At 35.4% G+C, this 26,184-nt stretch overlaps 1 protein-coding gene across 1 annotated transcript in view; it reads left to right on the plus strand.

The window, feature by feature from the left end:
• Knl1 (kinetochore scaffold 1) overlaps positions 1 to 24,655 on the plus strand; it is a 39,431-nt gene extending 14,776 nt beyond the window's left edge. Inside the window, exons 9-22 of the mRNA XM_076849389.2 lie at positions 298 to 396; positions 3,829 to 3,944; positions 6,434 to 6,524; positions 7,443 to 7,559; positions 8,728 to 8,815; positions 12,369 to 12,446; positions 12,622 to 12,661; positions 13,830 to 13,931; positions 14,770 to 14,870; positions 20,178 to 20,246; positions 21,581 to 21,690; positions 21,861 to 21,979; positions 22,752 to 22,874; positions 23,783 to 24,655. Of these exons, the coding sequence (XP_076705504.2) occupies positions 298 to 396; positions 3,829 to 3,944; positions 6,434 to 6,524; positions 7,443 to 7,559; positions 8,728 to 8,815; positions 12,369 to 12,446; positions 12,622 to 12,661; positions 13,830 to 13,931; positions 14,770 to 14,870; positions 20,178 to 20,246; positions 21,581 to 21,690; positions 21,861 to 21,979; positions 22,752 to 22,874; positions 23,783 to 23,897 (1,368 nt within the window). The 3' untranslated portion in view covers positions 23,898 to 24,655. The remainder of the gene's footprint in view (positions 1 to 297; positions 397 to 3,828; positions 3,945 to 6,433; positions 6,525 to 7,442; positions 7,560 to 8,727; positions 8,816 to 12,368; positions 12,447 to 12,621; positions 12,662 to 13,829; positions 13,932 to 14,769; positions 14,871 to 20,177; positions 20,247 to 21,580; positions 21,691 to 21,860; positions 21,980 to 22,751; positions 22,875 to 23,782) is intronic.
• Positions 24,656 to 26,184: the final 1,529 nt, after the last annotated feature.

The following is a 26,184-nucleotide window of genomic DNA, read 5'->3' on the forward strand; positions in this document are numbered from 1 at the left end:
TATTACTTCTCAACTGCTTCATTTCGAAATATCATTAGCATATAACTTAGAGAATTAAGTTTCACTGTCAGTTTTGGAGGGGAAAAACACACAGACAATAGCAAGTAGAAATGAAGATTCAATACATATGTTTTGGTTTCTGTAAATTCTATTCTTATTCTTTCAGGTTATTCAATAAGAATCTTAGATAATCGAAGATATCTGCTTGTGGATAGCCTGCTTAATATGGATAATTTCATGAATATTTTCAAAGTAGAATCAAATGAGGTGATCTTGCAAATTTTTTTCTTTTCTCAGAAACTCAAAGATGGAAGAATAACAATAAGGGAGTTTTTTATACTTCTTCAGGTCCACATCTTAATACAAAAACCCCGGCAGAGCAATCTCCCAGCCAAAGTAAGTACAATTTCCTGGCAAAATAATTGTATCATTTAAAAAAAAAAAAAAAAAAAAAAATATATATATATATATATATATATATATATATATATATATATGAAAAAAATATTTTTTTCTTTTTTTTACTAAATTGCATAAAAGCAAGTATTTACTGAAAAGAAAAAAAAGGAAGCATTAATTTTATTCTGTTTTAAAGAAAGTTTTTCTAAATCAAGTGTGGAGATGCACGCCTGTAATCCCAGTAGCTTGGGAGGCTGAGACAGGAGGATCACGAGTTCAAAGCCAGCCTCAGCAATGGTGAGGGGCTAAGCAACTCAGTAAAACCCTGTCTCTAAATAAAATATAAAATAGGGCTGGGGATGTAGCCCCAAGTCTGGCAAACATTTACAAAATCAGTATCCTTAGCCACAAAGTAACAAATTGAAAACAATGGAGGTTTTTTAGACCACAGTGTTGGATCTTAATCCATTAAAATTAGAATAAAAGGACTAAAATATTCTCAGCTTCTTAGAAGGTAAGAAACACATTACTGGTGCACACTTGTAATCCCAGTGACTAACTGAGGCAAAAGGATCGCAAGTTCAAAGTGAGCCTCAGCAACTTAGTGAGACCCTATCTCAAAATGAAAAATAGAAAGGGCTCATAAAGTACTCCTGGGTTCAATCCCCAATACCAAAAAAAAAAAAAAAAAAAAGTGGGGAGTGCGGGGGAAGAAAGGAAAGAAACACACTTAGATTGGGGGTGTATCCTAGTGGTAGAGTACTTGCATGGCATACACAAGGCCCCGAGTTTGATCCCTAGCACTGCAAATAATGAAACACTCTTTGATCAAAGAAGAAATAAAAACTGTTTAGAAAGCAAATAACAGAGAATATCTAATCGCAAATCTATTGGACATAAAGCATAACTTAGCAGGAAATTAAAAACTTGGCTGTCTGTTATAGAAGAGTCTAAAAGATTTTTTGTTGTTTTGTCGGGGGGTACTAGAGATTGACCACTTTACCACTTAGGTACATCCTAAGCCCTTTTTATTTATTTATTTATTTTTCCAAAGGATATAGACATAAAATGTTGTTATCTTTCCATAAAGATTTCGGTGGCTGGGGTTGTGGCTCAGTGGTGGAGTGCTTGCCTGGCATGCATGGGGCGCTGGGTTCGATCCTCAGCACCACATAAATGTAAAATAAAGATATTGTGTCTACCTAAAACTTAAAAATAAATAAGTAAAGATGGCATTTCGCATTACCAGCAATATATGAGGCCATTTCCCCATAGCATCACTAATAGATAATCAAGCTTTTGAATTTTTACCAATCTGATAAATAAGAAATGGTGTCTCAACAGCTTTAATTTGCATTCTACTTACTACAAGTGAATTTAAACATCTTTTAGGGACCAATTTTTTTGTGATTTTTGATTGTTTTTGGTGGGGATTTCTGCTCCCCGTGCAATTTTTTTTAATTCTAATTAGTTATACATGATAGTAGAATGAATTTTGACACATCATATATAAATGGAGTATATAACTTCTCATTTGTCTGGTTGTACATGATTTAGAGTTACACAGGTCATGTAATCATGTATGCACATAGGGTAATAATATCTGATTCATTCTACTATCATTCCTACCCCTATGCCCTGCCTCCCTTCACTTCCCTCTGTCTAGTCCAAAATACCTCTATTCCTCCCAATCCCCCACACATATCTTATTGTGAATTAGCACCTGCATATCAGAAAAAACATTTGGCCTTTGGTTCTTTGAGACTGGCTTATTTCATTTAGCTTAATATTCTCCAGTTCCATCCATTTACCAACAAAAGCCATAATTTCATTCTTCTTTAAGGCTGAGTAATATTCCTTTATATATACTACAGTTTTCTTTATCCATTCATCTGTTGAAGGACACCTAAGTTGGTTCCATAGTTTAGCAATTGTGAATTGAGCTGCTATAAATGTTGGAGTGGCTGCATCATTGCAGTATGCTGATTTTTAAGTCCTTTGAGTGTAAACTTTGAACACTGTCCAAGGACAATGGGAATCAAAAAGAGTAGGATGATTAGGTCAAATGGTTGTTCCATTCCAAGTTTTCTCACAAATATCCACACTGCTTTCCATAATAGTTGCACCAGTTTGCAATCCCATCAGCAGTATATGAGCATACCTTTTCCCCCACATCCTCACCAACATTTATTGTTGCTTGTGTTCTTAATGATTGCCATTCTGACTCGAGTGAGATGGAATCTCGGTGTAGTTTTGATTTGCATTTCTTTAATTGCTAGAGATGATGCAGTCCATTTTATTTTTTTTAAGTAGCCGAAGTTCTTGTTAAATTGCCTAGTTTGGCCTTGAACTTGTAATCCTCCTTGCCTCAGCCACCCAAGTCACTGGAATTACAGTTGTGCACCTCTGTGCCTGGAAAAAGAAATTTTTAATACTCAGTTTAAGAAATTAGAAAATGAACAAGCGGGGCATAGTGGTGCAGGCTTATAATCCCAGCAGCTCAGGATGCTAAGGCAGGAGGATTGCGAGTTCAAAGCCAGTCTCAGCAAAAGCGAGGAGCTGAGCAATTCAGTGAGACCCTGTCTCCAAATAAAATACAAAATAGGGCTGGGGATGTGACTCAGGTTAAGTGCCCCTGAGTTACACCCCTAGTAAACACCCCCACACACACTCAAATAGGCATTCTGAAATTCAAATTATTTCTCACAACATGGTTTTGTTATGGTGAGATCTCAATAAGTCACCAAGTTGATCTTTTTTTTAGTTGTAGATGTACAGAATGCCATTATTTTGGTTATTTATTTTTATGTGGTGCTGAGGATCGAACCCAGTTTTTCACACATGCAAGGCAAGCACTGAGCCACAACCACAGCCCCCACCAAGTCTATCTTAAAGCAGGAGATGAAACATTTATTCACCAGCTGGTAGGCCAAGGGGCAGACTGTAAGTCTACACCCTTTGACCCCCTCATGGGTTTGAGTACACCTAAGTAAAGCATGTCAATACGTTAATCATATGTGACTATTGCTATGATTCAAGACATAAACAAACATCATGAGATCTAAAATCATAAACAGAAGGGGAAGTGGGTCAAAAGGACCCTAGTTGATTACAAGTTAAAGAATGGTTACTAACATCTAGACAATCATTCTCTGACATGGAACACTGTCCAAGAACAATGGGAATCAAAAAGATAACAATTTACACTATATAAGAATTGCCATTTTGTGTTGCCAAATATGCTGTGCTAAACAACTGTTGATAGGTACAGAGGTGGGATGTTCACATGGAAGAAGCATTTCTTACATGACATGGAGTCTCAGGGTAAAATGGAATCTGTTTGGTCATTGCCCATATAGCCTGGCCCATAACAGTTTGATCGTCAGGATACCAGTTCTGAGGAAGTGATTTATTTATTTATCTTTTCAGTTTACTACAAACACATCACCTATTCCAGAAGACCTGATATTAAGACAGTATGTTTATGGACCCAAGATACAGATTTATAGAGAGGATTGTGAAATTCTTCGCCAAAAGATAGAAGAGTAAGAAAGTTCTAATTTTTTTCTACGTGGGTTTTGTCTTTGTTTAACAAGCAAGTAGTATATGTGGCAAGGTTTTGATTAGAATAACAGTGGCATGGAAAAAAATTAATGGCATTAACACGGGTACAGAAGTTTGGCTTTGACCTTAAATACAATTCAGTTCTGGCCAGACGTGGTGGTACATGCCTGTAATCCAAGCAGCTTGGGAGGCTGAGACAGGAGACTTGCCAGTTCAAAGCCAACTTCAGCAACATCGAGGCACTAAGCAACTCAATGAGACCCTGTCTCTAAATAAAATACAAAATAGGGCTGGGGATGTGGCTCAGTGGTTGAGTACCCCTGAGTTCAATCCCCGGTACCAAAAATAAATAAATAAATTCAGTTCTGGCTAAATTGCTAGCTGTGTAACCTTGGGCAAGTCATTTAACCTTCATTTCCACATCCATAAAGTAGGGATAATAATACCTACTTAGCAGGTCAAAATGATTGTAAATGAACATTTATAGTATATATGAAATGCTTTCATATTATTTTTACCACAAAGTAAGTCCTCCATAGAAATAAACAGTAATTATTAGGTTATGATATCATGAATTCATTGCAAGAGAAGGCACTACATATACATCTTCTACATATACATCTTCTTCTTCAAAAGAAAATGTATATGTAGTGCCTAAAAATCAAGTTTGCCTTTGGGTTTCTAATTTTATCACAATAGTTCTTGATTTGTATATAGAATACAGTTAAATTAGAATGCTTTTTTTGTTTGTTTTTGGTTCTGGGGATTGAACCAAGGGGCACTGTGCCATTCAGCTACATTCCAGCCTTTTTTATTTTTTATTTGAGACAGGGTCTTCCTAAGTTGCTGAGGGTCTCACTGAGTTGCTGAGGTTAGCCTCAAACTTGCAATCCTCCGGCCTCAGCCTCCCAAGTCCCTGGCGTTATAGGTGTGCCCCACCATGCCCGGCATGCTTTGGTTGTTTACACACTGATTTACAAATTAGATATATCCGGGTTTCCTCAGGCAAATTAGAATTGGCAATTCAAAATAATGTATGTTTGCTATAATTATTAAGGATTATTTAATCAAATTTGATCTAAACTAACAAACAGAAAAGAAATAAAATAATCTTTAGGTATTATGTAGTTTTGTGCCAGGCGCAGTGGTGCATGCCTATAATTCCAGAGGCTGAGGCAGAGGCTTGCAAGTTCAAGGCCAGTCTCAGCAACTCAGTGAGACCCTGTCTCTAAATAAATACAAATTTTAAAAAAGGACTGGAAATAGTTCAATCCCTGGTACCAAAAAAAAAAAAAAAAAGAATTATGTAGTTTTAAAAGTAAAACTTTATGATACTATTCATTGATAGTACATCAAATTTGCCTGATTCTGCTTTGTTCATTCAACAAATACTTCTTTTTTTTTTTTTTTTAAAGAGAGAGTGAGAGAGGAGAGAGAGAGAGAGAAAAATTTTTAATATTTATTTTTTAGTTATCGGTGGACACAACATCTTTGCTTGTACGTGGTGCTGAGAATCGAACCCGGGCCGCACGCATGCCAGGCGAGCGCGCTACCACTTGAGCCACATCCCCAGCCCAACAAATACTTCTTGAGCACCTATTGTGTGCTAGGGACTATACTAAGTACTGGAGTTCATCACCGAGTAAATTATTAGAATTTCTTTCTTTCTTTTTTTTAATGTGGTGCTGGGAATTGAACCCAGGGCCTTGTGCATGCGAGGCAAGCGCTCTGCCAACTGAACTATATCCCCAGTCCCTCTTTTTTTTTTTTTTTTTTAACATTTATTTTTTAGTTGTAGGTGGACACAATACATTTATCTTATTTTTATGTGGTGCTAAGAATTGAACCCAGTGCCTCATGCGTGCTAGAGGAGCGCTTTTCCTCTGAGCCACAATCTCAGCCCCAATGATAAGAATTTCTTAGATTCATGTTTAAAGAATATAATAGGATATTGCACTCAGTTGGCAATAAATTTAGATATGCTTTGCTGTTTAATTTTGCACTTACATGCCTGCATATGAAATCTTACTTCAATAGAAATTTATTTTCTTCACCTACCAACAAGAAACCAATATATATTGACATATAATATCTTTACTATTTTTATAAATGCTATTCTATAAAAGTAAGATATAACTTTGAGCTGACGTAGGAACTTTTAGTGACTATAACTTCATAGTAATTATACTTTGACAAGCTTTAAGAATATAAGCAACATGTTTTCACTGGGGAACAAGTTGATACATTGAAATAAGAATTTTTGTGTGTGAAATTTTTCTGATTTATGCATTCTTGAACTGCTCTTCAAGTGTTGAATAATAATCAGACTGGCCCTTTTCTTGAGTGATTTTTCCCCCCTTTTTTTATGTAGCAATAAACATAAAGATTTAAATTTAAGCATGATAGATCTGAGCTATTTCAATTAAAATGACTTCTGAAACCTGTGCTAATGAATTTTTCTGTCTTTCAGACTAAAGGTTTCTTCATTGACCCAAGATAAACTGTTGACTGATATCAATAGGAACTTGTGGGAAAAAATGAGACACTCCTCTGATGAAGAGGTACTCTGGTCTCTTTCTAAGTGGGAATCAGTGCAGACACTTTAAACAATGATTATTGTGAAATAATTGTTATTTGATAATTGGTGATGTAATATGCTACCAAGGTCTTGTTTAATTATATACAAGTAATTGTTAATAAGTAATCTTTTCTCTCTTTTGGGGTACTGGGGATTGAATCCAGAGGCACTTAACCCCTGAGCCACATTCCCAGACGTTTTGAATTTTTGAGGCAGGGTCTCTCTAAATTGCTTAGGACCTTGCTAAGTTGCTGTAGCTGGCTTTGAAATCATGATCCTTCTGTCTCAGCCTCCCAAGTTGCTGGGATTACAGGCATGTGTCACCATGCCCAGCGATGTATAATCTTTTCAAACTCGTAATAATCACTAGATGTAATAATCACTAGATGCAGTGGTGCACACTTATAAACCCAGTGGCTCAGGAGACTGAGGCAAGAGGATCAAAAGTTCAAGGCCAGCCGAGGTTGGGGATGTAGCTCACTGGTAAAGTGCCTCAGTACCCCCAAAAAAAAACCTATGATGATTAATATGTGAAATGTATTTGAAGTTTCCTTGTTTGCCTTTCACTTACTTATATTTAAATGAAGAAAAGTTCAACTATAATTGGTTAAATAACAAGTGACCCATTTCATGTGTATGCAAATGTTGAAAGTGAATCTGTCATTTTCTGATTTTTAATGTGAATAAATAAATTACAGGCAGCAATCAAAACTAAAATATTTGGTTCCTTTTTAAAGCAGCTATATGGATTTAAATTTCCAAGTGATCAGTGTCCTATTTTAGGAATCGGAATCTAGATCAGGCAAAGCCTAGCATGTGGCAGCTGAATGAACTTCTGGATCAGTTACCTTTTCTGACTGGTTTGTTTTAGTGCATTGTACTCCTTAACTCTCCCTTACAGCTGAAGGCCTTTGGAGTTTACGTTAACAAAATAAAATCATGTGTTACCAAGGTAACTAAAGTCTTCACTCACCAAGGAAAAGTGACTCTGTACAGCAAGCTGGTGCAGTCAGCCCAGGTAATTTGAGACAATTAACAGCATTAAAAAAAAAAAAAAAACTATTAAAATTACTTGTTGGGCATGGTGGTGCATGGCTATAATCCTAGCGGTTTGGGAGGCTGAGGCAGGAGGATCACAAGTTCTAGACTAGCCTTGGCAATTTAGCAAGACCTGTCACAAAATGAAAAAGTAGAAAAGAGCTGGGGATGTAGCTTGTGGTAAATTACCCCTGGATTCAATTCCCAGTGTACCACAAAGGAAAAAATAAAAGTACTTTCTAGTGGTGTGGAATATAAAGAATGTTCCTTAGGAGATATGTAAATGAAATTTGAGTGAGAACAACTGTTCTTAAGAGAGCAGGCTCAGTCAAAAGTGACAAGTCTTGTTATCTTGAGTAACTGGAAAGTAGTTACTAATATGGGCTTATATCTCAGATATTGTTATTACACATTGAAATAAAATATATATAGGATTTAGGTCTCCCATTGCTAAAGACTATAAAATGGAAAGTATAGTATATAGACTATAGTTTTGTCTTCTTCACCTTCATACCCAGTTGTATATGTGTGTTCATGAAGCTTAAAATAGCATTTTCAAAATGATTATCCTCCCATTGGCAAATAAATATGAAAAATATTGCATACAATATAATCTTAGAGAAATATAAATTTTAAAGTCTAAAAATAAAAATGATGTCATGGATCAGTTTTTCCCTTATTTGACCATAGAAAAAATTTTAAAGAACTTTTTTTTTTTCAAGGTAACATTAATATCCCATATTCCATGAAACACATATACAAATACTTGAATAAAGGAAAATACAGCCAAGATCCATGGGGTATGCCTATAATTCCAGTTACTTAGGAGACTGAGGCAGAAGGATTACAAGTTTGAGGCTAGCAAGTTAGACTCTGTCTCAAAAAAGGCTGGGGACGTACCTCAGTGCCAAAGCACCTTAACTTTAATCTCTAGCAGCTAAATAAATAAATAAGTAAAAGAGAATACAAATTAATTTGTATTTATCTCCTTTTAAAATTTCATTTATTTTTAAGTCCAGATTGAAGGTTTGGCCATTTTAAGATTTACCCATTTACGATCAAGACGTAGCAGTTATGTCAACAACTTAAACTATTTATAATGTTTTGTTTGGAAGTTTAACCTTACAATTATAATATTTTGTGTTTAGAATGAGAGGGCGAAACTTCAGATAAGGATAGATGAGATGGATAACATACTCAAGAAGATCAATAATTGTCTGTCTGAAGTGGAAATAGGTAAAGTATTTTAAATACTTTTCTAGGGGTTTGGATGTTTAACTTAGTGGTAGCACTCTATAGAGTCATCCCAGAATTATAATGAATACTTTTCTGAAATCATATTTAAATTTAATGCTTTCCTACAATAGAGATGGTTTGTCTTTTTTTTGTGTGGGTGGGTGGCGCTGTGGATGAAATCCAGGGCCTTGTGCATGCAAGGCAAGCACTCTACCAACTGAGCTACATCCCCAACCTGGTTTGCCTTATTATGCCGACACGTATTAGCACCTTGAAACCTTAGATTAAAGCAAATTAAAACTCCTTTACTATGGTTTTACTGTGTAAAACTCCTTTACACAGTCAACAAGAGATAGCCAAGATGAGTCCCTGTGGAAAACTCTTAATAATCTAGACTATAATTTTGTATTTTTTAATAGGTAAGTCCATCTCATTTGAAAATTGGTGGGGATGTAGCTTAGTGGTAGAACACTTGCTAGCAACTGCAAGGCCCTATCTTTGATCCATAGCAGCATACGCAACAAGAAAATTACCTAAGTGCAGTGGCGCGTATCTGTAGTATCAGTGACTCTGGAGGAGGATCACAAGTTGGAGGCCAATCTAGGCAATTTAGCAAGACCCTACCTCAAAATAAACAGGGCTAGGCACGTAGTTCAGTAGTAGAATGTTCCCGGGTTCAATCCCAAGTATCATCAAAAGAAAGAAAATTGTCTTAACCTTTCAGTTTGGCTTCTCATAATCTTCACTTGTTAATTTTGCTTTCCTTAAGCTGCTTTCTCAGAGATCTCAAAATTCCACATAATCATCAAATTTGGTTACTCTTGACCCTTAACCATCTGACTTGTTTCAGCTTTTGCTGCTGATGATTGTTCATTTCTTCCTGAATCTTTCATCTATCTTAACCTCTATGATATTGCAGTACCTTATTCCTATTATTTTCTCCGGGCTATTCCTTTTAATTCCTCTGATGGCTTCTTTTTCCTCTAACCCCTTGTGTGGAATTTAGATTTTGTCATCCCTTTTATATTCTCTCCTCTAATGCTTTCATCTGCTTTAATAATTATGTAACTAATTCCCAAATTCAGTTAAATTCATCAAATATTTTTTGAGCACCTACTTCATGCCATATACTCTGCTTATCATCAGGGGGAAAAAAATAAAGAAATGATACAGGTTTTGCCTCAAGTACCTTATAATCATTTTGGCTGAGCACATCTTTAACCTATTTGAGTTTTAGATTATATAATTTCTGTCTTCTTATTGAACTTCAGTGTAACAATATCCTTAAGCACCTTAAACTCTAAGTGAATAAATAATCTTCTCCCATCTCCAAAATCTAATTTAAAAACTTGTTTCTTATCCTCTGAATTCCAGCCCAAACTACATACATTTCTATGTAATTATGCCATTTTCTGTTTTTGTTGTTATCGTTTTATGGTGTGGAGAATCAAGCCCAAGGCTTTGGGCATGCTAGACCTAAAGTACTCTACCACTGAATTGTATCTCTAGTCCCCTGCCACTTATTTTTTTGTATGTATGATCTTGTTTTATTTTTTTGGTTGGCTTTTGAGGTACTAGAGATTGAATTCAGGGATGCTCTACCACTGAGCAGTATCCCCACCCCACCCCCTTTTTTTTTTTAAACTCTTAAAACAGGGTTTTGCTCAATTTCATAGGCTGGCCTTGAATTTGCAATCTTCCTGCCTCTGGGATTACAGTCATGCACCACTATGCCTACCTGCCACTTTGTGTTGGCTAATACATTCTCCTGTTTTCCATGAAGGGAAATACTCTCCATCTCTTTAGCTTCTGTGGCTGTCACTTGTATTGTAGTTATTTTGTTCAGTTTATCTTCCTAATTATAAGGTACATGGAAGCTAAAATCGGCTTTTATTTTTCTCCAGGTCCTTAGTACTATTAGTACTATGCTATATATAGTATAAGTGCCTGTACATGTGTTCTGCATTAAATTGATAATGAATATATGAATTCCATAGTCTTAGACTATCCCACTCTTTTGTTGATTATCTTTCTATTTCATAGAATATTATTTATTGAGCAAATTTTCTGAATACCTATCGTGTGTCATATACAGTACTTAGTGCTAAGAACACACTGGTGATCAAACACAAACATTAGTTCTACTTTTATGGGGCTTCCAGTCCAAAAGAGAATATAGTCATTAAGTGAATAATTTTATAATAAATTCTGAGGAAAAGGTTACAAGGTGCTATTGAGGTCTTGTAATAGAAATCTGACATAGTCAAGAGGTCATGGTAGCCTTCCTGCTAAAGAAGTGACATTTAAGCTAAGATATGAAGGATGAATGGGAGTCTCAAAGTGAAAAGGATAGAAAGAGCAGCCTGTTCAATGAATAACAAAAGTAGAAACCCTATGAGGAAAAAAATGTGCCTATTACAAGTGTTTGAAAATAAGGCCACTATACCTAAAATAGAGCAAAAGGCAACATAACCTGAGAAGAGCTATAGATATCACTAGGGACCAGGTCTAATTGGGCCTCTTAAGGAATTCTGAATTTTTCTAAGAGAAAGGAACAGTCATTTGACAGGTCTTAATTAAGCACTGGCTACTGGCTAGAGATTGGATTTGAGTAGATCAAGAGTAAATACAACCAGTTAATCCATTATTGGACTAGTAACAGAGCCAGGTGTGGTGGCACATGATATAATCACAGTAGCGTGGGAGGCTGAGACAGGAGGATCGCAGGTTCAACACCAGCCTCAGCAACTTAGCAAGGCTCTAAGCAACTTAGCGAGACTTTGTCTTTAAATAAAATATAAAAAGGGCTGGGGATGTGCCTCAGTGCTTGAGTGTCCCTGAGTTCAATCTCCAGTACCAAAAAAAAGAAAGAAAGAATAGAAGCTTATTTTAAGAGATGCTGGTAATGGTAAAGAAAAAGATATCTTTGAGGTAAGATCTTAACTTGGATAAACTTAATATGGGGAGAAGGGGCTGGGGTTTGTGGCTTAGTGGTAGCGTGCTTGCGTGGCATGCATGAGGCACTGTGTTTGATTCTCAGCACCACATACGAATAAATAAAAAAAAAGGCATGCCTTTAAAAAAAAAAATGGTGAGAGAGGCGAGTTTTTAGAATGATTCCCAGGTTTCTAAAACAAATTGTGTGACCATCCTCAATGCATATTTACTCCCATCCCTTCCCCAGTAAATTTCCCAAGTTCAAAAAAAAAAAAAATTTGTGTTCATATATTTTTTACTTAGCCCATATATGTTGTCTAACAACTATTATGTTCTTGCAAATTATATGTATAAATAGTGGACCATGAGAAGATAGAAGATGCTAATAGAGATCCTTGCTTTGTGGCTCAGAGCTCACTTCTCTGCCACCAGATAAGTGTATGTCTTCATATGAAATTATAATTATAGTTTAGTGCTTTATACTTTAGTACAGAGAATGGATGGTATTTGTGAAATACCTCCAACACTTCACTTTGTGACCATCTATTCTTTTCATATCTGATATTTAATAAATTATCTTGATTGACTTATTCTAATGCATGCTATTTACTTTTAGAAACTAAGAATTTGGAAGATGAGGAGAAAGACAATCCTGTGGAAGAATGGGATTCTGAAATGAGAGCTGCAGAGAAAGGTAACTTTTTGAATTATTTAAAGATATTTAAAAAATTTTTTAAAAGCCCTTTTGAGTTTGTTTGTTTGTTAATGTATTTAAATGAGATTAAGTCTGAATTTTCAACAAAACAGATGATTTTTGGAAGGTATTATGTGAAGGTATTAAGGTATTATGTTTTGTTTTCTTTTCATAGAACTGCAACAGTTAAAAACAAAAGAAGAGGAGCTTCAAAGGTCAGACTTTAATCCAAGTGTTAGACAATCTAATGCTGAACTCCAGAAAGCTAAATGACTTCCTACTTCCAGAGAGTCACAAGAATTATGAACATGAGTCTTGACTAAAGGTGACTTAGAGCTTCTGCTGCACTGAACTGGACCCTAAAGCACATCATAGTCATCAGTATTTTCAAAGCCCTTACTATTTATAGGGCATTAATCCAAAGCAGGATTTCTCAAGCTTGAATTCTATCAGGATCCTTTTAAAGAAAATAAACCAAGAATTAAACTATTTTTATATTTATTTATAAGTATATATAAGTATGAAATGAGGCATATATTTCTTAGGCATGTGAATCTTGCTCAACTTTAAGATGAAAAGACAAAACCAATAAAAGTCCAGTTGACAACATTAACAGGTGGTAATGTTTGAAATTAAATCAATGCTAGCAAAATGACTAACAAAAGGTCAAGTTCTATTTAGCTGCAAGAAACTGAAATCAAATGCAGGCAACAAACTTATTACATGTCATGGTTTTAAAGTGAATATCCTTATGATCTACATTATGCTTTTTTGTTATCAAAAATGAAAAAGTAGGCACATGCTTATAATCCCAGCTGCTCGAGAGACTGAGGCAGGAGGATCTTAAGTTCAAAGTCAGCCTTAGCAAAAGCGAGGCGCTAAGCAACTCAGTGAGACCCTGTCTCTAATTTTTTTTTTTTATAAAGAGAGAGTGAGAGAGGGAGGGAGGGAGGGAGAGAGAGAGAGAGAATTTTTAATATTTGTTTTTTAGTTATCGGCGGACACAACATCTTTGTTTGTACGTGGTGCTGAGGATCGAACCCAGGCCGCACGCATGCCAGGCGAGCACGATACTGCTTGAGCCACATCCCCAGCCCCTGTCTCTAATTTTTAATAATTATTTTAGAGAACATTGGAACCCTGAGGGTATCTTCATGGATCCTGATTTGAGAGCCAATGATTGGTACCTTTTCTAAGTAAGCCTACTTCTACATTAGTGCTTACCAGAAATAAGTAAATAAACAAATATATATATATTTTTTAACCTGGGAGCCATCAAGCATGTGACTTCTTATCATAAACCTTTTTGTTAATAGTTTTGAATTCTTGTAACAAAGACCGTATCTTTCTGTGAATACCTGGGTTTTTTGTTTTGTTTTGCAGAAAGCTCTTAGAACTGGAGGTACAGAAAGAGCAGACCCTTGCTCAGATAGACTTTATGCAGAAACAAACAAATAGAACTGAAGAACTACTGAATCAGCTGAGGTAAGGCAAAGCAGGTGACATTTGTATTTTATCCTGTGTTTTAGTCATTGTCTAATCTACTAGAGCAGTTGAAAATGTTTTCAGAATGTGTTGTTGTAGGTTTTTCCAGGGGTTTGTTTTGTTCTTGCTTTGAGATGGGGTCTAACCATTTTTCCCAGACTGACTTTGAACTCCTGAGCTCAAGCAATCCTAGCTGACTATCTCCTGAGTAGCTGGGACAACAGAACAGGCATACACCGCTGTGCCCAGCAATTACTACAGGTTTTTAACCTGTATGCACAAGGCAGCTTCAAAAAGGGTCAGAGTTTTTACTAAAGTGAAAATACACAGGGTGGAAGAGCTATGTATGGAATAATGTTAAAGTATTTAATACTTTGCATAGACTTGTTTTTTTTCTCTGATACTCTGATTACAACTTAAGATTTTTTTTTTTTTTTTTTCCTGGTACTGGGGATTGAACTCAGGGACACTTGACCACTGAGTCACATTCCCAGCCCTATTTTGTGTTTTATTTAGAAACAGGGTCTCACTGAGTTCCTTAGCACCTCACTTTTGCTGAGGCTGGCTTTGAACTTTCAGTCCTCCCACATTCACAGTATTTGAACTGAAATATCAGTTGTCTCTGAATCCAGTGGGAAAACATCAGCAACTGTTATTGGTACTGTTTTGAGTAGTTTTAGAAATTCTCTTTGGGATGGAAGTGTAGCTTAGTAGTAGAGCATTTGCCTAGCATATATAAAACCTTGGGGTTAATCTCCAGCACACACAAAAAAAATAAAGAAGTTAATCTTTTATCTTTAAAAAGATGTGGCTTTTTTTCCCCTCTTCTTCTCTCCAGTTTGTCTGAGTGGGATGTTATTGAGTGGACTGATGATCAAGCTGTATTTACCTTTGTTTATGACACCATAGAACTCATTATCACCTTTGGAGAACCAGTAGGTGAGTAGTAAAATTAACATAATCCTCTGCAGAAGTATGGGGATGTAGTTCATTAATAGAGTACTTATGTAAGAGGCCCTGGGTTCAATCCCCAGTACCACACAAACAAACAAAAAGAATAAAATAAAAAGCTAGAGATGTAAATCAGGTAGAAGACTTGCCTAGTACACATGACATTCTGGATTCAATCATCAGTATCACCAATAAATAAATACAAACACAGCTAGTTAAAGTTGCCATTTGTTTTAGTGTTTGGACACCCAGGGGTACTTTACCACTGAGCTACATCCTCAGCCCTTTTTATTTTTTATTTTGAGACAGGTTCTCACTAAGTGGCTTAGGGTCTCGCTAAGTTTGTTGAGGCTCAAATTTGTGGTCCTCCTGAGTCAGAGGGATTATAGGCAGGTTCTACTGTCAGTATCTTTAGGTCTTTTCCCTTTAACTGGTCAGCTTAAGCACAACCATATTGGAATGTAGGATCTTCATAGCCTCCCAGCCTTTGCATCTGATTTTTAGAATGAATAGCATTACCTTCTGTCCAAATCCAGGCTTAAAATTTAGGAATCACGTACATCTCCTTCTCCCTCATTACACATAGCCAAAATCATCAATAAGACATACTGATTTTAATTTCTTTTTTTTAAATTAAATTTAATTTTTTTTATTAGCTATTCATGATATTACAATGATCTTGGCAATTCATACGTTTGAATCATTGGGGTATAATTTCTCATTTTTCTAATTGTACAGATTGCAGAATCACACTGGTCACAGAGTCACTTATATACATTTAGCAATCATAATGTCTATTCTGCTGCCCTTCCTATCCCCCCTACTCCTCCCCTGCCCTCCCATCATTTCTGTCTATCCAATCTAATGTGACACGCTTTTTTTTTTCTTATCACAAAATCATATATGTATTCTGTATAACGATGAGATTTTCCTTCCATCTTCTGTGCAACTCCCCTTCTCCCTTTTCCACCCCCCACCTCTCTTCCCTATTTAGTGGTAGTCGTCTTCTCACGCTCTTCCTCCCTGTCCCATTTTGAGTCACCCCTTATATCAGAGAAGACATTCGGCATTTGTTTTTTAGGGATTGGCTAACTTCACTTAGCATAATCTGCTCCAATGCCATCCATTTCCCTGCAAATGCCATGATCTTGTTATTTTTTAGTGCTCAGTAATATTCCACTGTGTATAAATGCCACATTTTTTTAATCCATTCATCTATTGAAGGGCATCTAAGTTGGTTCCACATTCTAGCTATTGTGAATTGTGCTGCTATAAACATTGATGTGGCTGTGTCCCTATAGTATGCTCTTTTTAGGTCTTTTGGGTATAGTCCGAGAAGGGGAATAGCTGGGTCAAATGGTGGTTCCATTCCCAGCTTTCCAAGGACTCTCCATACTGCTTTCCAAATCGGCTGCACCAATTTGCAGTCCCACCAGCAATGTATGAGTCTACCTCCCCCCCCCCACCCCCACCCCGCATCCTTGTCAGCACTTACTGTTGTTTGACTTCATAATGCCTGCCATTCTTATTGGAGTGAGATGGTATCTTAGAGTAGTTTTAATTTGCATTTCTCTGATTGCTAAAGATGGTGAGCATTTTTTCATGTTTTTGTTGATTGATTGTATATCCTCTTCTGAGAAGTGTCTGTTCAAGTCCTTGGCCCATTTGTTGACTGGGTTATTTGTTTTTTTGTTGTTTAACTTTTTGAGTTCTTTGTATACTCTAGTGATTAGAGTTCTATCTGATGTTTGAGGCGTAAAAATTTGTTCCCAGGATGTAGGCTCCCTATTCACCTCACATATTATTTCTCTTGCTGAGAAAAAACTTTTTAGTTTGAATTCATCCCATTTGTTGATTCTTGGTTTTAACCTTGTCCTATAGGTGTCTTATTAAGGAATTTGGGGCCTGCCCCCACGTGATGAAGATTAGGGCCAACTTTATCTTCTATTAGACACAGAGTCTCTGGTCTGATTCCTAGCTCCTTGATCCATTTTGAGTTGACTTTTGTGCATGGTGAGAGAAAGGGATTCAATTTCATTTTGTTGCATATGGATTTCCAGTTCTCCCAGCACCATTTGTTGAAGATGCTATCCTTTCTCCATTGCATGTTTTTAGCACCTTTGTCTAATATAAGGTAGTTGTCATTTTGTGGATTTGTCTCTGTGTCCTCTATTCTGTACCATTAGTCTACCATCCTGTTTTGGTGCCAGTACCATGCTGTTTTTGTTACTATTGCTCTATAGTACAGTTTAAAGTCTGGAATCGCGATACCATCAGTTTCATTCTTCCTGCTTACAATTACTGTAGCTATTCTGGGTCTCTTATTTTTCCAGATGAATTTCATGATTGCTTTTTCTATTTCTGCAAAGAAAGTCATTGGGATTTTGATGGGAATTGCATTGAATCTGTAAAGTGCTTTTGGTAATATGGCCATCTTAATATTAATTCTACCAATCCATGAGCAAGGTAAATCCTTCCATCTTCTAAGGTCTTCTTTTTCTTTCTTCAGGGTTCTGTAGTTTTCATTGTATAGATCTTTCACCTCTTTTGTTAGGTTGATTCCCAGGTATTTTATTTTTTTTGAGGATATTGTGAATGGAGTAGTTGTCCTCATTTCCATTTCAGAGAATGTCACTGATACACAGGAATGCCTTTGATTTATTGGTATTGATTTTATATCCTGCCACTTTGCTGAATTCATTTACTAGTTCTAGAAGTTTCTTGGTTGGACTTTTTGGGTCTGCTAGGTATAGGATCATGTCATTGACAAATAGTGCTAATTTAAGTTCTTCTTTTCCTATATTTATGCCTTTAATTTCTTTCGTCTAATTGCTTTGGCTAGTGTTTCAAGAACTATGTTGAATAGAAGTGGTGACAGAGGGCATCCCTGTCTTGTTCCAGATTTTAAAGGGAATGCCTTCAATTTTTCTCCATTTAGAATGATGCTGGCCTGAGGCTTAGCGTACATAGCTTTTACCATGTTGAGGTAATTTCCTGTTATCCCTAATTTTTCTAGTGTTTTGAACATAAAGGGATGCTGTATTTTGTTGAATGCTTTTTCAGCATCTATCGAGATGATCATATGGTTCTTATCTTTAAGTTTATTGATGTGGTGAATTACATTTATTGATTTCCGTATATTGAACCAGCCTTACATCCCGGGGATGAATCCCACTTGGTCATGGTGCACGATCTTTTTGATGTGTTTTTGTATCCAATTTGATAGAATTTTATTGAGGATTTTTGCATCTATATTCATTAGGGATATTGGTCTGAAGTTTTCTTTCTTTGAAGTGTCTTTATCTGGTTTTGGAAGCAGAGTGATGTTGGTCTCATAGAATGAATTTGGAAGTACTCCCTCTTTTTCTATCTCCTGAAATAGATTGAAGAGTATTGGTATTAGTTCTTCTTTAAAGTTCTTGTAAAACTCTGCTGTATATCTGTCCGGTCCTGGTTGGTAGTCTTTTGCTGGCTTCTTCTATTTCCTCACTTGATATTGGACTGTTTAAGTTGTTTATATCATCCTGACTCAATCTAGGTAGCTCATATGCCTTAAGGAATTTATCGATGCCTTCACTATCCTCAATTTTATTAGCGTATAGGGTTTCAAAATAATTTCTAATTATCTTCTGTATTTCTGAAGTGTCTGATGTTGCCTTTTTCATCCCGTAAGCTACTAATTTGGGTTCTCTCCTTCTCTTTGTTAGCATGGCTAGTAGTCTATCAATCTTATTTATTTTTTCAAAGAACCAACTTTTAGTTTTGTCAATTTTTTCGATTGTTTCTTTTGTTTTGATTTCTGATTTAATTTCTTAATATCCATTTTTCTCCATCTCTTTTGTTAGTTGTCATCTCTAATCCAGATGAGTATGATAACATTCCAATTGAACTTTCTGGATTTTCCCTTTTTCCTTGCCAATTCATTCTCCTCCATGTAGCTATAGTGATTGTTGAAAATCTAATTATGCATATACAGTTATGTTAAATTAATGATCAAAATATTTTATATAGTCTGTAAAGCCTTTGCATAAATTGAATTTTTCTGCCTCATCTTATATACCTTTTTTTACATATTCTGCATGTTGACCAGATTGGATTCCTTTCATTTCCTTAAATGATCATGATCTTTCATGTTCAATCATTCCATCTTACCTCAAGACTTTCATACAGATGTTTCTTATTCCTAGAAGCTCTTTTCTTCCTCTTCACTACTAAAATTTCTAATAATCCTTAAAAGCTTAGCTCAATTATCAGTTTCACAGGAAAGTTTTCCATGGCTCTCCTTTTATACCTACCTGCTCTGCCAATTCCCCCTCATAGTCTATGTTTTAATTGCTCTCTGCAATATTCCTTAATAGCATTTACCATAATTTGTAGCTTTTATGTCCTTCTGATTTGTAAAGCTTCTTGAGGATGTGGGTGATTATGACTTTTTCTCATTATGGTATCCACTTAACATATAGAAAATATTTAGCAAATCATTCAATAAAGTAAAAAGAATCAAAATTTGTGAGATACATGATATGTCTATAGAGTCTGAAGGAATGAGCAGTTGTCCTGATGATCTAAAAATTTATTACAGTTAAACTATAATCCCAGAAACTAGGGAGGCTGAGGCAGGAAGATCACAAGTTCAAAGCCAGACTTGGCAACTTAGCTAGAGACCCTAAGCAACTTACCTAGACTGTGTTCTCAATAAATTGAAAAAGGGCTAGGACTGAGCACTATAGCACACTCCTGTAATCCTAGCAGTTCAGGAGGAAGCTGAGGCAAAAGGATTGCAAGTTCAAAGCCAAACTCAACAACTTAGTCCCTAAGTAACTGAGCTAGACCCTGTTTCAAAATAAAAACTAAAAAAGGGCTGGGGATATTGCTCAGCAGTTAAGTGCCCCTGGGATCAATCCTCTGTACCTGCCTGCTCCCCCCCACACACACACACAAAAAAAATCATCATGGCAATATAAAAAGTATTGATCATTTTGAGTGTATTTGTTCAGGGATAGTAGGTATGGGGAGGCTATGTTCCTTATATGATTCCTAAAAAAATTTATCTTTGCACAGAAGCTAGGTGGCAAAAAGAGGAGGTATATTCTACACATAAAATTTCCTTCAAAGATCTACCAATGTTGTTGAGGAAAATCTCAATCAAACTTTGACCATAATTTGAGAATCTGATTCAAAGATCAACCTTCAACTCCCTGTGAAAAAACCCTTCTACCCAGAATAGTACTGAGTTTTATTGGCTTAAAATCAGATAACAAAAAGAAATGTTATTCTTTTCCTGGTCCGTCTTAGTTGGTCTCCCTTTCTTGGACAAGGCTCACAGGAAGATTACTGACCTAAATTTTCAGTCTCTGTTAGATGGTAAGTTCAAAACATTTATGCTTCTTAAAAATTTTGTTGGGCTGGGGATATAGCTTAGTTAGTAGAGTGCTTGCCTTGCATGCACAAGGCCCTGGGTTCAAACACCAGCACCAAAAAAAAAAAAAAAAAAAAATTATTATAGATACAAATGCTTCTTGGTAACTCTTTCACTAATTTAAATATTAATATTAATAATTTATATTTAAAATATGTATTAGGTATAAAATTGAGTAATGTTTTAAATATTGGGTGGATTTTTAAAATTTTTTTTTAGTTGTTGATGGACTCTTATTTTATTTACTCATATGCAGTACTGAGAATCAAACCCTCACACATGCTAGGCAAGTGCTCTACCACTGAGCTACAACCCTAGCTCCTGGGTGGATCTGAAAAGAAATGACATTCTCATTATCTTTAAATGATTGATAAATAGGCATTTCCATAGTTTGAAAATTATCATCATGAATATTTCATCTCAGGCAGATTTATTACTTACATTAGTACTATGAGGTAGGAAACTACAGATCAGAAAAATTAAATGTTGCTTGGTGCAGTGGTACATGCCTATAATCCCCAGCTGCTAGGGAGGCTGAGGCAGAAAGATAACAAGTTCAAGGCCAGCCTGGGCAACTTAGACCTTACATCAAAATAAACATTTTAAAAAGGGTTAGGGGTGTAGCTTCACAGGTACAGCTCCAGGAACACAAAAACAAAAGCACACACACACAAAAAAAAAAATTACATAAGAGGTTGGGGCTATAGCTCAGTAGTAGAGTGCTTGCCTAGCTTGTGAGGCACTGGGTTCAATTCTCAGCACCACATAAAAATGTATAAATAAAATAAAGGTATTGTGTCCACCTACAACTAAAAATTTTTTTAAAAATGGGGGCTGGGTTTGTTGTTCAGCAGTAGAGCACTCTCCTAACACATGCAAGGCACTGGGTTCGATCCTTAGCACCATGTAAAAATCATGTAAAAATAAATAAATAAAATAAAGATATTTTTTCCAACTACAACTAAAAAAAATTTTTTTTTTTTAAATCACTTAAGATATAAAGAAATCTAGGATTTGAACGTAGTAGTTTATGTTACATTGAAAGCCATGGTTTTAATCAGATATTATTTTGTATGTGATAAAGGCTTGAGTTTTTGTGGGAATACTTTATATTCACCATTTATTTTATAATCATGTTGAAAATAAAAATCAAGAGGATACTTCCACATCTAACAGGTTGAGGGTATTTCTAGCTTATGTGACAATAGTATTTTTAGCTTACATAAAATATATGAATAAGTAATACCTTCCTTTTTGTTTTTGGTTTTTTCTTCCCCAGAGGATAAAGCTCCTACTTCCTCCCTTTTAGTTCATAGGCTTATTTTTCAGTACATAGAGGAGCAGGAATCCTGGAAGAAGAAGTGTACAACACAGCATCAGGTACCCAAGGTAAAGTTTGATTGAAGTATATAAAGGAAAACTTGAGAACTCTGTCCCACAAAGCAGAATTGAAATTATAAATATATAACAGAATCTGAAATGATATATTCAATTATTTAACTTTTTGAGTTCTTTGTAGCAGTCATTGAACATTGAAATCTTTTTTTCTATTTTTTTAGATGCTTCAAGAACTCTCACCAATAGTAAACAATTGCAGACTCCTTGGAGAAGAGATTGAGTTTTTAAAGAAATGGGGACCAAATTATAATCTAATGGACATAGATGTGAATAATACTGAGTAAGTGTATTATTTCCCTGGGCAGCTCTTACAAAGTACTACAAATTGGATGGCTTAAATAAAAGAAATTTATTATCTCAAAGTTGAGGGTAGAAGTCTAAAATCAGAGTATTACTCAGGTTCTTTCTAAGGGTTGAGAGAGAGAATCTTTTCCATGCCTTTCTCCCAATTTCTGATGATCTTCTGGCAATTTTTGATATTCCTTGACTTTTAAATGTCCAAACTCTGATCCCTGGCCTTTATCCTCACATGGTATTCTTTTGGTGTCCAAATTTCCCCTTTTTATAACAATACCAGTCAGATTAGGGCCTGACCTACTCTAGTAGAACCTTATCTTAATTAAATTTGCAATGACCTGATTTCCAAATAAGATCACATTTTAGGTATAGGGGTTAGGACTTCAGCATATGAATTTTGGGGAATATATTTCAACCTATAACAGCAAATAATTAGTCAAGAACTTATTAAAATAATTGTGTTTGTTTTTTATATAACTAGGGATTGAACCCAAGTACATCATACATGCTAGACAAGTGCTTTGCCACTGAGCTATATCCCCAACCATAAAATATTTATTATTGTGTTTCCTAACAGTGAAAAAAGAACCATTTTAATACCTTGCTCCAGGTGTTTTACTTGATAAGGATAAGATAAATCCATTTGATAAGGACAAGAAATAATGTGTGCCTAAATTTCATATGCCAGTCTACATGGAAAAAATATGTTTGTATTTCAGTATATATTTTTAACTGTGGGTCTTGTTTTTTAATAGATTGAAGCTTTTATTCTCCAGCTCTGTAGCATTTGCAAAGTTTGCGGTAACTTTGTCTCTCTCAGCCCATTATCCATTGGTCCCATTACCTTTCACCATTCAGAATCACCTTGGAAACACCAGGTAAGTAAAGGGCCAGCAGGATAAGACTCCCAGCTACCTTTTTACCTTTGTTATCTCTCAAAGTCATCATCATCATGGGTAGTGAGAACTAAATGTCACTTCTTTGTGATTTCATTTCCGAGGGTTTATTCTTTTAATTTCAGTGACTTTAATTACTATCTCCAGTAGATGCTGGAGTCCATTAATGTATTCATTCATACCTTCTTCCACTTTTTTTTTTTTTTTTTTTTTTGTACCAGGTATTGGACTCACCTGACCACTGAGCCACATCCCTAGCCCTATTTTGTATTTTATTTAGAGCCTCAGTAAGTTGCTGAGGCTGATTTTGAACTCTGAATCCTCCTGCCTCAGCCTCCCAAGCCACTGGAATTACAGTCGTGTATCACCACTTCTTCACTTTTGAACCCTCCTACCTAAAACAATAATCTATAAGGAAAAAAAATTCTACATAGTTTTAGCCCAGATCATATGTCAACAATTTTTTTATCCTTAAAAACAACAATCACTTGAAAAAGCTGTGTTTTCATAACACTATTCTCAATTCGTCCATGGAAGCAGACCTGTAAATGTCTTATGCTTACTAGGTTGTGATCTATTTTGTGACTTTTTTTAGACACACTGCTGACAGACTGGGAGAAGACAGAATTTAAATCCATCAGCAAACACTAATAGTTTAGAATTTTATTTAAAGAAAACAACTAGATCAGGATAGCTTACAATTACATATAGAATTAGTTCTCAGGCTTTGTTTCACAATCCCATTTCAGCTTCTCAGTCTGCTTATTTAACGAAATGCCCATTTGTGCTTCTTGGGAAACTAAGAAACTTTATCCAAGAATATGAGTAACACCAAAATGAAGACAAATATAAATTTCCAGAAAATGAATTAACCTTTTGGTTTTTTTTAGCCAAGATGAAATTGCTGCCGTTATATATAAAGTGCCATTAGCGGACAACTACCTGAAGAACATTGTCAAGCAAATTTACCAAGATCTACTTCAGGGCTGCCATTTCTACTGCTAGACCCATGGACCACAGCTGTAACAACCAAGCAAGAATTCACTTGATATTGTGTCATGGTCTCTATTGTCATTTAACTTTGCCTTTAGGTCATAGTAAAATTCCTTTTGATGATGTAATAGTAAATTTATATGGTCTGTTTTTAAATCTGTACAATTAGAAATGATAAAAGCTTTCATATAGCCTTGTCAGGATGCTCGTCTTTATACCGAAGGTATGATAGGGAACTTAGGGAAATTTTCCCCTAACTAAAGTTGTGCTATCTGCTTTAGTATAACAATAAGAAATAACTTAAGAGGCAATAACCACTGATAAAACTAAGCTGTTCCCTATGTATAGAGCTATTAGGTAGTCTGGCTTCTTCCTAGCAGATATTGCTAGATTTAGAAATATGTCTGTCAACGGCTTGGTATGGTGCTATGCTTTTGTAATCTCAGCTATTCAGGAAGGTGAGGTGGGAGGATCACTTGAACCCACAAGTTTAAGTCCAGCCTGAACAACATAGCAAGATCCTATCTCAACAGCAACAAAAAATAAACATGTCTGTCTACAAACTATTCATCCTCCTTTTTCTCCATTTCAGAAATGATATGAAGAGAAAGCATTAGCACTCTTGGACTGGTTGCTATCTTTTCTTGGGGCCTTGCCCTTTATTCTATAGTGTCTATTAAAATTAATTCATTTTGACCAAGTACATGTATATAAATATATTAATGTTGTTTTTGTTTGTGATATAATGTTTGCCTTCTGCCTAAGTATATGAAGCATTTTCAGTAAGATTTTCAATCTTTTATTAAATAATGAGATTTAAAACTATCATATCCAAAACTCTAGTTTCTGGTAGTAATAGTAAACTTAATCTCTTAAGTATTGGTTCCTGAAGCCACACAGTCCTCATACACAAAAATTAGCATATCCATTATTAAATGACCAGTATTATCTATGAAAGAACATTCACCAACACTTTAGTCAAATCTGAATCATGATAATTTACATTTTCTGTATTAAATTCTAAATTAAAATATTTGAATTTTTAAACAAATTTTGTGTTAACATTTTGCTTTTTAATTTAAGATAAGGTTAAAGTCCTGTGGGTCTGTGTATCTCTCCTCTTCATTGGTTTTTTTTTTATTTTTAATCAAAAAATTACCTGATTTTTAGCTTCAAAAGTCAACACAAATGCTGGGCGTGGTAACAGATACTGGTAATCTTAGTGATTTGGGAGGCTGAGGCAGGAGGATTACAAATTGGTGGCCAGCCCCAACATTGTAGCTTGGCTCTAAGCAACTTAAAAAGACTCTGTCTCAAAATAAATAAAAAGGGTGGGATGTGGATCAGTGGTTAAGCCCCCTTGGGTTCAATTCCCAGTATCCCTACCCACAGAAAAAAACAACAAAGTCAAACAAAACTCATCTGGCATAAAAATCAAGACATATGTTCCCTATTTCCATAAACTTCTTTAAAAACTTTTAAATTATCAGTTTTTTTCTTATTGGAGTTTTGTTTTTCCTGTATGTCTAATAATTAGAAGTTTGTTTTATTCGTTTTGGTAACTGCAACAACCCACTCTAAGAATGATTTGACTTGTAATGATGATCTCTGCTTTCTTGGGTTTCAAGTACATAATTATATTTATGTAGGTATTTGTATTTTTCTTTGTTCAAACTGTTGGCTATTTTCATAAAATTTTTTGTTTTACTGATTTGAAAGCTGATTGTTTTTGCACTATTAAAATAAGTTTATTATTTGAAATCTTTTGAAATTAAGTAATGTCTCTTTATTACCTGAAGAGTATTTTACCATATATCCAGTAGGTCTTTTAAGATATACCAAAGTGATTCAGGAGGCTGAGACAAGAGGATCACATGTTTGAAGCCAGTCTCTGTCTCAAAAAAAAAGCAACCTGCCTCAAAAAAAAAAAAAAAAAAAAAAAAAAGTTTAGAGGGAATACCAAGCCATCTGCCTACACTCATCTAACTGAAAACAGGATTAAAATATGTAAGAACCAAGTAAAACCACAGCTATCTTTGTATCTCTAATGGACAGTAAAAGAAAAGTGGGGGCTGGGAGTATCGCTTACTAGCAGAGCACGTGCAAGGTCCTGGATTCAATTCCAGGGTAAAACTTAAAAAAAAAAAAAAAAAAAGGTTTCTTAGGAAGTTAACATCTATGAGCTAATAATGCAATGATTCCCAAAATCATGGTTTCTAGATCAGCATCAGACTTACCCAAACCTACTGAATCGGAAAACCAGATAAAGGGGCCAATAATCTTTAGGTTTTATTATTTT

The sequence above is a fragment of the Callospermophilus lateralis genome, chromosome 3, assembly GCF_048772815.1.
Source record: "Callospermophilus lateralis isolate mCalLat2 chromosome 3, mCalLat2.hap1, whole genome shotgun sequence".
In the NCBI taxonomy this organism is placed as follows: domain Eukaryota; kingdom Metazoa; phylum Chordata; class Mammalia; order Rodentia; family Sciuridae; genus Callospermophilus; species Callospermophilus lateralis.